Consider the following 12,966-nt stretch of genomic DNA (forward strand, 5'->3'; position numbering starts at 1 on the left):
ATAATGCAACAATATAAAAATCTGTAATATTAATTCGTAGATTTAAAAGTATCGTATTTAATTTCACGTTACATCCTAAGATTACAAGTTAAGGGAAAAATAAAGAAAGAAAGAAAGAAATAGTTGTTCACCCTGTGCAAACACAGTAGCAAAGAATCGTAATTTTTTATTGCTCAACCCCCTACTACTATCCCTCGTTTMCTTTTTTTTTTATTTTTTTTACTTTTACTTTTTCCTTTTTTTTCTCTTCTTCTTCTTCTTCTTATTTTCGCAAAGAAGAGAGAAACATATTTCTTCTCGCGAAAAAATAATACTTCGATACACCACCATCATCATTATCATCATCATCATCTAGGGCGAACGAACGATTTTCTACGAACGTTGTGCAACGACGCAGWGTTTTATTTTCTCTTATACAGTTCGAAAGATTCTTCTGTAAAGTGCACCTTATCATGCGAGATTTTGCATTCTACTATTGTTTTCGAATATACTTCCTTCCTTCCTTCCTATATCGTCCAGTTCCTTTATTTTTCMATCACGCGTTTTCATACTTTCATACGATGATTCCACGTAAAAAAATTTGAAATAATAATAAACGTCATGAATTCCAAAGAAAAAAAAAAAAAGAAAGAAATCTTTTAGATTTAATCTTATTAAAAATCAAATCAAAATCAAATTAAACCGGGTTAATAAATACCGTATAAAACAGTGAATGTATAATGATTAATTAATTAATTAATTATCGATAGAAACTATCAACGTTTATAAAAAAGGAAATAAGACGAAATAAAATAGGAGAAGAATAAGAAGAAAAAGAAGAAGATAGCATGACTAATGTCAAGAAGATAAACGGCACAGTAAACAAGGCGTAACTCGTGAAGGTGCAGTAGAGATTTCTAGTGGAAACGGACCAGAAATTCTCAAGGGAAACCCCTCGTCAGAAAATTGTTAGGACTTCCGTTAGCAGAAGCAGATCTTCTGTCATTGTACCGACTTGTAATAATAGTACCACCCTTTTTAACTTATTCTTATGGTTATAATAATAGAAGTTTTAGTATACGCGTATCTATATATATATAATAATTATAATGATTATATATTTATAATTATAATTTTTTTCACGTTCCATAATTCCAACAATATTTCAACGGGACAAATAAAGAAAAATAGATTTTGATCATTACCAAAATAAACGGCTCGCATTATGTATGATAATAATGTTATTATAAAAGTAATTTCGTATAGGGAACCAACATTCCGCTAATTAAAATTCTTGACTTGTCAAATAAGCACACTATAATTTGTAAGACAGATAAGAAGTATTTTTTCGGAATATACACATATTTGAGAGAGAAAAAATAAAAAAAACACGTGATAAAAACGACAAAATAATTTGGAAAAAAGAACTTGTCGTTAAAATATTTTCATTTACTAGAACACAAATTGTAGGTATTAATTGGACGCATTGGAAAGCTCTTAATTTTCTTTTCAAGTATATTATCCCAAAATATGGTGTTTTATAATTATTATTTGAATACGAATAATCATCACTAGTGTGCGCAGTTTATTTATGCGCATGATTGCTACGCTAATACGCTACTATTATGTTACGTAATTAAAAGCTACGATGTATATATATATATATATATTTCTCTCTCTCTCTCTCTCTCTCTCTCACTCTTTCTCTCTCTTTCTCTCTTTAAATTGTTCTAGTCGTTCATATAATCTTCTTCTTCATTCGCGACAGAACCAACGAACGTTGTCCTCGTATATTATATACCCCCAATACGATCCAGTATCCTATAATGTANGCACACATGAAGGGTGATACGTTCTTTTGAAGGTTTAAACCCCTGAGCACACCTTTGATTTTTCGAACTGACGGTCCTAGATGGTAGTTTTTTCCAATATAGTGCCGTTTCATCGTCGTTAAAAATCTGATCAGGTGACTAAGGAACTTATGGGATGTTCTTGAACGGAAACCGCGCTGTAAGAGTACCGCGTAAGAGGAGGGCTGTCGCAATTTCAGCAGTGCGTTATATAGAAATCGCGATCTGCGAGTGCCGTGTTATAGGAGGTTTGAGTGTATATATATTTATAATTATAATTTTTTTCACGTTCCATAATTCCAACAATATTTCCACGGAACAAATAAAGAAAAATAGATTTTGGTCATTACCAAAATAAACGGCTCTCATTATATATATATATATATGTGATAATAATGTTATCGTAAAAGTAATTTCGTATGAGGAACTAACATTCCGCTAATTAAAATTTTTGACTCGTCAAATAAAACACTATAACTTGTAAGATAGATAAGAAGTATTTTTTCGGAATATACATATATTTGAGAGAGAGAGAGAGAGAGAGAGAGAAAAAATAAAAAACACGATATAAAAACAACGAAATAATTTGGAATAGATATTGTCGTTAAAATATTTTCGTTTATGAGAACACAAATTTTGGGTATTAGTTGGACGCCTTGAAAAGCTTTTAATTTTCTTTTCAAGTATATTATCCCAAAATATGGTGTTTTATAATTATTATTTGAATACGAATAATTATCACTAGTGTGCGCAGTTTATTTATGCGCATGATTGCTACGCTAATAGGCCACTATTATGTTTCGTAATTAAAAGCTATGATGCATATATATATTTCTCACTCTCACTCTCTTTTTCTCTCTCTTTCTCTCTTTAAATTGTTCTAGTTGTTCATATAATCTTCTTCTTCATTCGCGACAGAACCAACGAACGTTGTCCTCGTATATTATATACCCCCAATACGATCCAGTATCCTATAATGTATCGTCAAGTATTAGTCGTTTTATTTCTACTYCCAGTGATACTTGCCATAGATTTTRAAAATATCGACAAACCACCCCTTGTCGAAACTAGATTTGGATTTGTCAYAGGAAAATGGAGTAAAAGTTTCAAAGGATTAAATATTGCYAATTTTCTTGGTATACCGTATGCGGAACCACCAATCGGTAATCTACGATTTCGTGTAAGTTTTCAAATGGTTTTATTAATGATTTATCRTTTATTTGAAAAMATTGTTATATACAGTTCTAAGCAAATAATTATTGTTTCTTATTTTAAACACACACAACCCTTTGTGCATTWCTTTCCGTAYGAGTCAACTGACAGTTTTTTCTTTTTCTTTTTCTTTTCATTATAATAATATAATAATTTTTCTTCTTATTAAAAATATTATTTTGTTAAATGTGACACACACACAATAAAAAAACAATATCGAAATGAATATTTATAATTATATATTCAATAATTTGCGGAGAGAAACGAAATATACAATTTGTTTATTTTATTATATTACAATAATGATTTTTTTGGTTTCTTTTTTTTTTTTTTTCTCTTTGAGTTTTGCCTTTAAAATGTAACCGTTATATTATTATCAAAATGCTATATACTTTTTACTTTTATTTTCATTAAATCATTTCCAGAAAAAATTCGAGTACTAATTGGTTAAGTATACTAATCGTATGTAAATGGCATCGTTTACATCGATGATTGACAGTTTTTGATAAAAACAATATGATACGACGCACGTGTGTAACACAGGCATTGGCTTTTTKCACATAATATGTAATAAAATATTCATTTTTAAAAGGAAAAAAAAAGAAAAAGTATATCGTTCACCATCCAATCGGTTAAAATCTTATTCTATATTAATACTCATGATCAAGTCCTCTCATTCTAATTAAAAAAAGAATTTTTTCCTATACTCAAGAACGATTTTATTAATTTTATGATTCGTACGGAACAAAAGAAAATAAAATAAGATAAGAATATATAAATGAATGAATAATAATCACTTTTGAATAATCTTTTTTTTCTTTTTCAGAAACCAAAAGCATGGAATCGTTCATGGGACGTATTGAAAGCACAATCGGATGGTCCATCGTGTATTCAGTTAATCAAACTTAACACCACAGTTGGCTCAGAGGATTGTCTTTATTTAAACGTCTTCGTTCCAGCAGTAAAGTAAAATAAATAAATAAATAAATAAATGCATATATACATATATAGAGAAAGAACAAAAATTAAAAGCAAAAAGAAAAAGAATTGGAAAAAATAAAAGAAAAAAAATGATGTTGTAGAACAAACATTGCATGTGGGCGTAAAATGATTATTATTATTTTAAATCTTTATATAAAAATGTGTGTTCATATTATTGTGAAACGCGTATATAAATAAATTAATAACAAAAAGAAAAAAAGAAATTGATGTGCGGATATATACCAAAACGACGGGAATACAAAAGAAAAGAAAAAAAAAATAAAAAGAAAAAAGACAGCACAAGAAAACATCGTTAGCAAGTACAACATGAAGAAAAAGTCAAAAAATAAAAAAAAGAAAAAGAAAAAGCTATAACGTGAACACGACAAGGAGAAAAAATAAATTTGTATACATCTCGAGTACTTCAAACCAAGTGCACTTGATCACATCTAACTCCCATCAAAATACGAATACAAACGGATCGATTGCTATATCCTACTAGTTAAGTGATGGTGAAGTGGTGATGGTTGGTGGTTGGTGGTGGTGGTTGGTGGTGGTGGTGGTTGGTAAACTAGTAGTACGTACTACTTCCCGTTGAAATCATTTTATTTTTAAGCAAACGTTAAAGTCGAGTTTTAACACAAATAACACGAACGTGGCTTTTGTTGACAAAACGTTTGCGAGCCACGAAAAATATTAATAAAAAAGAACAAAAAGAGAAAAAAAAAGAAAAAAAAGAGATAACGAATTTTCCGACTCATTCGAAATGGAACACGASCATGATTACGTCGCAAGGTTATATCACGTGATTTAATTAAATATAAATGAGCCAAGGTTGTATACGCTGTCATAGCCATATTTCAGTCACTTAAAGCTACATCTCTGAGCTTCGTATGCTTATGAACATATAATACATATTATAATACATATGTATATATTAATTATATTTTTATAAATTTAACGAATCCATATATATATAATTATTAATTTATTTGATTATTTTTCAATCGTTATAGAATCGACCAGATGYAAAACATTCTAAACACCCTGTATTAGTATATATTTTCGGTGGAAAATTTACTAATGGTGACAGCAATAGCAAATATTTCCAACCAACTTATTGGGCCGATCAGCTAGTTATTCTAGTCGCTTTTAATTATCCATTGGGTCCTTTCGGTAATTTTCCTTCTTGTTTTGTTTTATTTCTTTTTTTTCTAAATTATATTAATTCAAATTATAGCAYAAATATTCTTAAATGATTTTACAAATATTCAATATGTTTTTCGAGACCTTTTGGAGAAGCTCCTCTTACGCAGTTTTGCATTTTTTTTCCCGTCATTTAGGAATTTTTGGAATATTTGAAATAATAAATTTTTCATTGGACTGTATTGTCGTTCTGTAAATTACAAAATTGAATTTATCAAAAAAATACGATATATCTTTTATTCTAGGATTTTTCAGTTTGGGTAATGGTATTGCCCCAGGTAATTATGGATTAAAGGATATGGTGATGGCCTTGAAATGGATACGACAAAACATAGAAAGTTTCGGCGGCGATCGAAATTCCGTAACAATGATGGGTTCAAGTTCCGGTGCAGCTTCCATTCATATTTTAGCATTATCGAAAAAAACTGATGGGCTTTTCGATAAATATATATTACATAGTGGTACTGCATTAGCACCATGGGCAATTAATTCCAAAGATAAAATAAGAGAAATTTCTGAAAGTACGGCCAATTATTTAGGTTGTCCAACAACATTAGAYGTCACTAATTATTTAATTAGTAACTCGATCGTTATAAATGATAATAATGTTATTAAAAAAGATTGGAATTTTCAAAATACAACCGATACTTCGAAAACAATTGATTTAGAAACGATTCAATGTATGAGATCATTTGATGCCGAATCTATCTTGATTGCACTGTCACATCACGTAAAAACAACAAATTTATATTATATTATTTATCCATTAAAATATTAACAAATAGAAAATATTTATTATATTAATTAATTACCCAATAGAATTTTATACAACAAATATATTTGTCATTTAATATATTTATATCATATTTAATATAATTATTACAAAGGTTTTTTATTTTTATTTTTATTATAGTATTCTCAACATACCCATCCGTATTGCGTTTTTGTACCGACAATCGAGGATGAGTCGAGTGAAGCCATTTTAACGATGCACCCTATAGAAATAATAGAAAAAAAACTTTTCCGTGATATACCCGGTATAATGGGAGTAGTTAATGACGAAGGTTTACTCAAGACACGTGGTAAAATTATTTATCTTTATATTTCTTTAATATTATTATATATTACTGTTACTATTATTATTATTATTATTATTATTATTATTATTATTATTATTATTTAAACGGTTAACTTTTAATAAGATTTTTTATAATTAAATCGTAATGATTTAAGTAAACAGAATTCTATTTAGATTTCTACGTGGACTCTGAGAAGCTTAGAATATTTGTAGATAAATTTAACACGATACTTCCAAACTTTTTGGAAATGCCATACGATGTTAACAATTTACATGGTTTYGTTAACGCCATCAAAGATTTTTATTTTGACAACAATAATATTAATACACAATTGCAAAAGATCACGGAGGTGAGTATTTTAGAAATATTAGATTTATCATTTTTTTTTTTTTAATCATGAATTTAAAAATATTTATATTATAATATATATTATTTTTAGATGACAGGCGATGGAATATTTACATGGCCAACGTACAAATCAATTAGTTATTTATCGAAAGTCATGAAATCAAATTTGTATTTATTTTATTTTAATTATTTTGGAACATTTAGTTATACTCAAGAATTTGGTTCAAAACCTCTAGGTATACAAATTTATTTTTTCTTTTTATGTAATTGAAAAGAAAAAAAACAAAAAAGAAAGAAACAATAAGAAAAATAAAAACACAAATTTTTGTTCACCACAGGTATCTCTCATTCCGACGATATTAAATATTTGTTTCCACCAGCTAAATACGATTCATCGTTTATTACTAAAAGTGATACAATCATGATCCACGTGTTGATAGAATTATGGTCAAATTTTATAAAAAATGGGTAAGAAATAACGTTATTAATTAWGCGTTTAACAAATAACAATAAAAAATCAAACAAATCAAATGAAAATCTCAATTGGAAAATTATGATCATAGTATCTTTAAATGAAATATTATTAACGAGAATTTGTGAGAAAGGGGAATAGAATTAAAAAAAAAAAAAAGAAAAAATAATGATTATATAATTAATCGTATATAAATCGAGATGATGATAGAATTGGGATAGAGAAATTAATCAACGAAATGCATAATTATCATTAAATTATGATCATAGAGAGATATGGAAACATATTTGAATATATAGTCTTGTATCAAACCCATATCCGGATCCTAACTTCCAACGTTATCAACGTTGGCACAACATTCGACCGACTGTAATCCAGATGATCCTTGGATCCTAATCGCTATTACGTATTTACAGGGTGCCGAGTACTTGGAGTGTACCCAATTGGCCTGCGTATCGTAATCATCACGAATTCCTGGTTTTCAATGGTAACCAAGAAGTTAATATAACGTTAGAGAATCATTTTTTAATTGAAAGAATGAACTTTTGGAATAATTTAATGTACAATTATACTGACAAATATCCAAAATGGTATTTATATAACGAAAATATCATCAATGGTAATAACGGTTGTTATCATAAATAACGAAATATCTTTATTTTTAAACTATATTGTTTACAATTGTCTCGATAACATATTATATTTTCTTTTATTCATTTGATAAATGATTATTATTACATCTATTATGTATATTAAAATCTGATATCGTATTAATATAATTGATATTCTCCAAATTTTCTTTACAATTATCTTACGTGTGGGTACTTTTAACAAAGTATAAGAAAAACAATTAAAATTTAATAAAATTAAATTATGACAAAACGGAAATAAATCTTAAATAAAGTATTAAAATATATAATAATAATAATAATTGTTTAAGATAAATGTGTAAGAATATTTATTATATATCATTCTATCGTATGTGATTTTAATATCTCATGGTAAGATAATGCAACAATATAAAAATCTGTAATATTAATTCGTAGATTTAAAAGTATCGTATTTAATTTCACGTTACATCCTAAGATTACAAGTTAAGGGAGAAAGAAATAAAGAAAGAAATAGTAGTTCACCCTGTGCAAACACAGTAGCAAAGAATCGTAATACTGGTTGGTAGGAGAGATATATCCCATGGGATAGGGAACCAACGTTTCGTTGGCCTAACGTTACAGGGCTAATAAACGAAAGCCATAATGAAATTCGCTTGAAATAAAGTTCACCGTGGAAGAGAGTTAACGCATATATAAAATATGCAGCATTCAGTTTCGTTGCTTTCTACAACCTACGTCCCCGACGTGTTCTCCGAGAAATTAATCATCTACCTTCCCCTTTTAATCCACTCATCCTTTCTTTTCCTCTCTCTCTCTCTCTCTCTCTCTCTCTCTCACTTTTACTCTCTTACTCTCTTTCTTTCTTTTTCTAGGTATATCTATAATTCTTTTGTTTTGTCTTCCTTTAGTTTTCTACTTTCTATTATATTATATTTATAATACTGAATTTTAAAATAAAATAAGATATAATAAAAATAATAGAATACAATTTTCAATATAATTATAAATAATGTGATGATCATATTTGATATATATATAAGATTATAAATTTATAGGATTTTTACGTCGATAGCGTAAAAGAGATATTCTATTTTTATAAAAAGAGCTAGACGAGAGAGAGAGAGAGAGAGACGTTAAAATAGATAACACACAGGATGATGTACAATGAAAGAAAAAACAATTGGCGAAAAAGGGCGCAAGCTGCGCGTTAGTAAATTCCAATTATTTTTCTAACTCGTACTACCACTGACTCGAATAACAAGAATGGAAGAGACGAAAAGATAGACAAAGACAAAGAGAAAGAAACAGAGAGAGAGAGAGAGAGAGAGAGAGAGAGAGAGACAGAGAGAGAGAGAGAGAGAGAGAGAGAGAGACAGAGAGAGAGAGAGAGAGAGAGAGAGAGAGACAGACAGACAGACAGAGAGAAAGTAAGAAGGAAGAGAAGAAAAATATTTGTTCGTATTTTAATAAAAAAAGAAGCAGAGAAAAAACAATATTCAAATAAACCGTATGAACTTTGATTAGAAAGAAAAAAAAAAAAATATATATAGGCTCTCGAAAACGTATAGAAAAAAAAAAAAATATCTTGCACGTATTTTGAGACGAGGATAAAAAAAGTATTTAAATAAATTTGCACACGAGAGTGTGCGTTGTGTCGATCGATGAAAAAGATGTTGCAAAACCACGTATAAAGGGGGGGGGGGAAAAGAAATAAAAAAAGAAAGAGAGAGAGTGAATTGAAGTAGATTCATTGATTGATGATTTGCATAGACAAATAAGTTCGAATTCTGATGAAGTTAACGTTAATCATAGTGTTTCGTTCAACACTATCGTACAATTGTTTTTCGAGTGGTTTTCGCACTAAAATGGGAGACCACGTTGACGTTGACGAGAGCCTAGTTACATTTAAAGCCCTTAATACCTCTTTCTCTTTCCAATTCATAGTACTTCTCCTCCTCTTCTTCTCTTTTAGTACTTCCGTTTGATCAAGTGTTGTTTACCATAGAAACGGATATCGTTTCTTCCGATCGAACGATTTCTCAACGCGAATTAACGAAGGAAATTCGCGGCTTTATCCTAGGGGAAAAAAAATCGACCCGATTCGATCAATCATTATCATTGATTTAACATCAAATTTTCAACGACTAATTCGAAATTGCGAACTGAAACGATTGATCATTTTTTTTTTAATTCGTTTCTAAATCTGTCTATGTGATTATGTTGAATAAACGAATAATCATTTATTAAACGTAATTTAGACACGTATGTTAGGCAAAAGATAATTAGATTGTGATATAATAAATGTTAACAATCGTTGGTATTGTAATATCACGATTGTAATATTTGTTGATCGAAATTACGTTGCATTTGATTGGTTGACAATATTTTTCTCATATTACCTTCTAATTAATTATTATATATATATATAATTAATTAGAATAATAAATAATATATAAATATTATATATATATATATAAAAATGAAAATCAAATAACAAAACCATAATATCAAATCGTAATCTTCGATTTGTATTATATTACATTTTCGATCGAAATAAATAGAAAAGAAAAAAAATAAGTGAAACCAACCAACCAACCAACCAATCATTCAAACAACGAATCCCATAAGAATAATATAATATCACCTCAACGAGGATTATTAACAATTATATATATCACCCGAACTTTAATCACAATTTGTATTATCAATCGAATCTAAAAAAGTACGACGATAATGGGGGGTATGGGGGAAGAGAAGATGCAAATATAGGATGGAGGAGGAGGCGTAGGGTGGTACAGGGTTGCGTCAGGGTTGAAGATATGCAATGGAAAACTGACATTTGTAGTAACAATACCCACCCTGTAACACCCTCCACACCTTTCCCCTGAACTACCACCCAGTGTTAGTTCAGTCCAGTCTCTTTCAACGTGCAAAATGCAAATTGAGAAGCATCGATTACGATACAGAGACGCATAGTTGTAGTCCTAGTTGTGTCCTAGTCATGGTGGTCGTTTGCTTGTGGTGGTATCGGATGACAACATCGTCGTCGTAGGGTCATAGGTCGAGTAGTATGCCCCTAGGGAACACGAGGAGATCACGCGAACTGGCTCGTACAATGCACTAATGCGACATATTGTTCGAGCCAGCAAAAATTGCCCCTCGTTACATGCGTTCACAATAGTCAGATAGTCGTTCTTGTCATAGTAGTAGTAGTCGTAGTCTCGTTTCTCTACACACTAGTATATAGATTTATATATATATATATATATATATATGTAACACCTCCACCGTCACCTAAATCCACGTTCTCTCAATAGTACCTTTCGAAATTACACCAACTAACTATTCATCATATTGCATTCTTCTCATTCTTTCTATTTCTTTTGCATAGCCATCAGTGGGATGCACATTCGGACTAGATATATATATTTCTTTTTTTTTTTCTTCTTCTTCTTTTTTTTTTTTTTATTACAAAGAAACAATGAATTGTTACCACGAGACAGGAGCAGCAGCAGCAGCAACTCGATCGAGTCTGAACGATAAATGTTTTCACTTTCCAACCCCCTCCCCTTTACCATTACCTACCTCCTAACTACCTTCCCTTTTTTTTTTTTTTTTACTTTACATAGAATATATACAATACATGCGCGCATATGCATGTAAAACTTCTTTTTTATTCATTCTTGGTACCTCTTTTATACATATATATATAGTTATACTGTGCTATCATTCGAGAATGCATCTTTTATATACGTTAGAGTTAAATTTATTTCAAATTTTCTGAAGAAGACAGGATATATAGAATTTCTTTTTCTCAAAGGGTCAATCTTTTTAAACTTTACTTATTTTTTTTTTTTTCCTAATTGTTGTAACGGATTATCTCATCTTAATTGATTCATTTTGATTTTTTCTCACCCGTATGTTTTCTATGTAATACATATAAACATATATTTTTGTTTATTATTAAATAACAAGGAGTAAACAAAAAAAAAAAAAATATGATAAGCGAAAACACGTAACAATTGATTAATGAGAATATAAACGATAAGACGGGTTAAATTATTTCTTTCGTATTTAATACTTTTGGGAACTATTTACTCGTTAATAAGTTTTCCTCAATATAATTCTCACTTCAATAATTTATTACTTGATAATTAATTTAATGTGTTAGTTGAGATATAATTCTACAACCGATCCGGAACTTTCACGTATTATCTATGTACACACACACACACACACACACACACATATATATATATCAGTTCTTACTAATAGCAAAACGTTATATATATATACATATATATATTTGAAAGAGAGAGAGAGAGAGAGATAGAGAGAGAAAGTTCGACGAGCACCATGATGCCCGTAGACATCGAAAATTCGATTAATTGGTAAGCGAAGCTACCTCCCAAGGCCGTCGTCTGACGTCTTACGGTAAGACGGTAAAGTCGGTTTAGAGACGAGGGTTATAACATTATCGTATAATCTGTTGTATCCCCATGACGAAAAAGAGAGAGAGAGAGAGAGAGAGAAAGAGAAAGAGAGAGAAAGGATGTAAGGAAGTCTGTAAACGTTGCATGGCTTTCAAGGTAGCAGATGCAAACCTTCTTCGATATGAGAAAATGAATATTTCAGAGTTCTTGAAAGTAACTATGTATGTATGTATGTATGTATGTGCAAAAGAGAGAGAGAGAGAGAGAGAGAGTAAGAGATAAATAGATAGAATGTTCTCACCGACTTTCCTCTAATCTAACATCCACACCTCTAATTCGGTCTTAAGATTCACGCCTATTCCATATTTGACCAAAACTAGGAACGGTGGTGTAGGATCCCGAGTACTTGGATTACCATCCCTCTTTCTATTTCTATCTCACTCATTCTAACTTTAATTCTATCTCTCTCTCTCTCTCTCACACACAATTTGTCTCACCCTATCCCTTTTCGTTCTCTCATTCTACTTGATTCTATATCTATCTCTTTGTGTGTGTGTGTGTCTCTCTCTTTCCCTCTTTCCCTGTTTTGCCGTATAAATGCATACGAAATTCTTGGCCTTACCTATCCTTTAGGCTAAGCTTAGCTAGGATAGGCTGGGTTGGGTCTAGCCTAGCTTGGTACACACGCTAAAATATTTATTATGAAGTTAGCGGGGAAGCAGCTGCATGAATATGGTCAAGATTAGATGTTAAGGGTACACCCCTTAGAGAAAGAAAGAGAGAGAGAGAGAGAGA

General features: G+C 30.1%; 1 protein-coding gene across 1 annotated transcript in view; it reads left to right on the top strand.

Moving 5' to 3' along the window:
• The window catches only part of LOC106789288 (esterase E4-like), a 17,656-nt gene extending 9,848 nt beyond the window's left edge, over window positions 1-7,808 (top strand). Inside the window, exons 2-11 of the mRNA XM_014753378.1 lie at window positions 891-996; window positions 2,846-3,009; window positions 3,868-4,002; window positions 5,039-5,198; window positions 5,474-5,958; window positions 6,142-6,310; window positions 6,481-6,656; window positions 6,747-6,891; window positions 6,994-7,123; window positions 7,544-7,808. Coding sequence (XP_014608864.1) covers window positions 891-996; window positions 2,846-3,009; window positions 3,868-4,002; window positions 5,039-5,198; window positions 5,474-5,958; window positions 6,142-6,310; window positions 6,481-6,656; window positions 6,747-6,891; window positions 6,994-7,123; window positions 7,544-7,772 — 1,899 coding nt within the window. The 3' untranslated portion in view covers window positions 7,773-7,808. The remainder of the gene's footprint in view (window positions 1-890; window positions 997-2,845; window positions 3,010-3,867; window positions 4,003-5,038; window positions 5,199-5,473; window positions 5,959-6,141; window positions 6,311-6,480; window positions 6,657-6,746; window positions 6,892-6,993; window positions 7,124-7,543) is intronic.
• The last annotated feature ends 5,158 nt before the right edge of the window (window positions 7,809-12,966 follow it).

Source organism: Polistes canadensis, unplaced genomic scaffold, assembly GCF_001313835.1.
Source record: "Polistes canadensis isolate GaletaPanama2010 unplaced genomic scaffold, ASM131383v1 scaffold_174, whole genome shotgun sequence".
In the NCBI taxonomy this organism is placed as follows: domain Eukaryota; kingdom Metazoa; phylum Arthropoda; class Insecta; order Hymenoptera; family Vespidae; genus Polistes; species Polistes canadensis.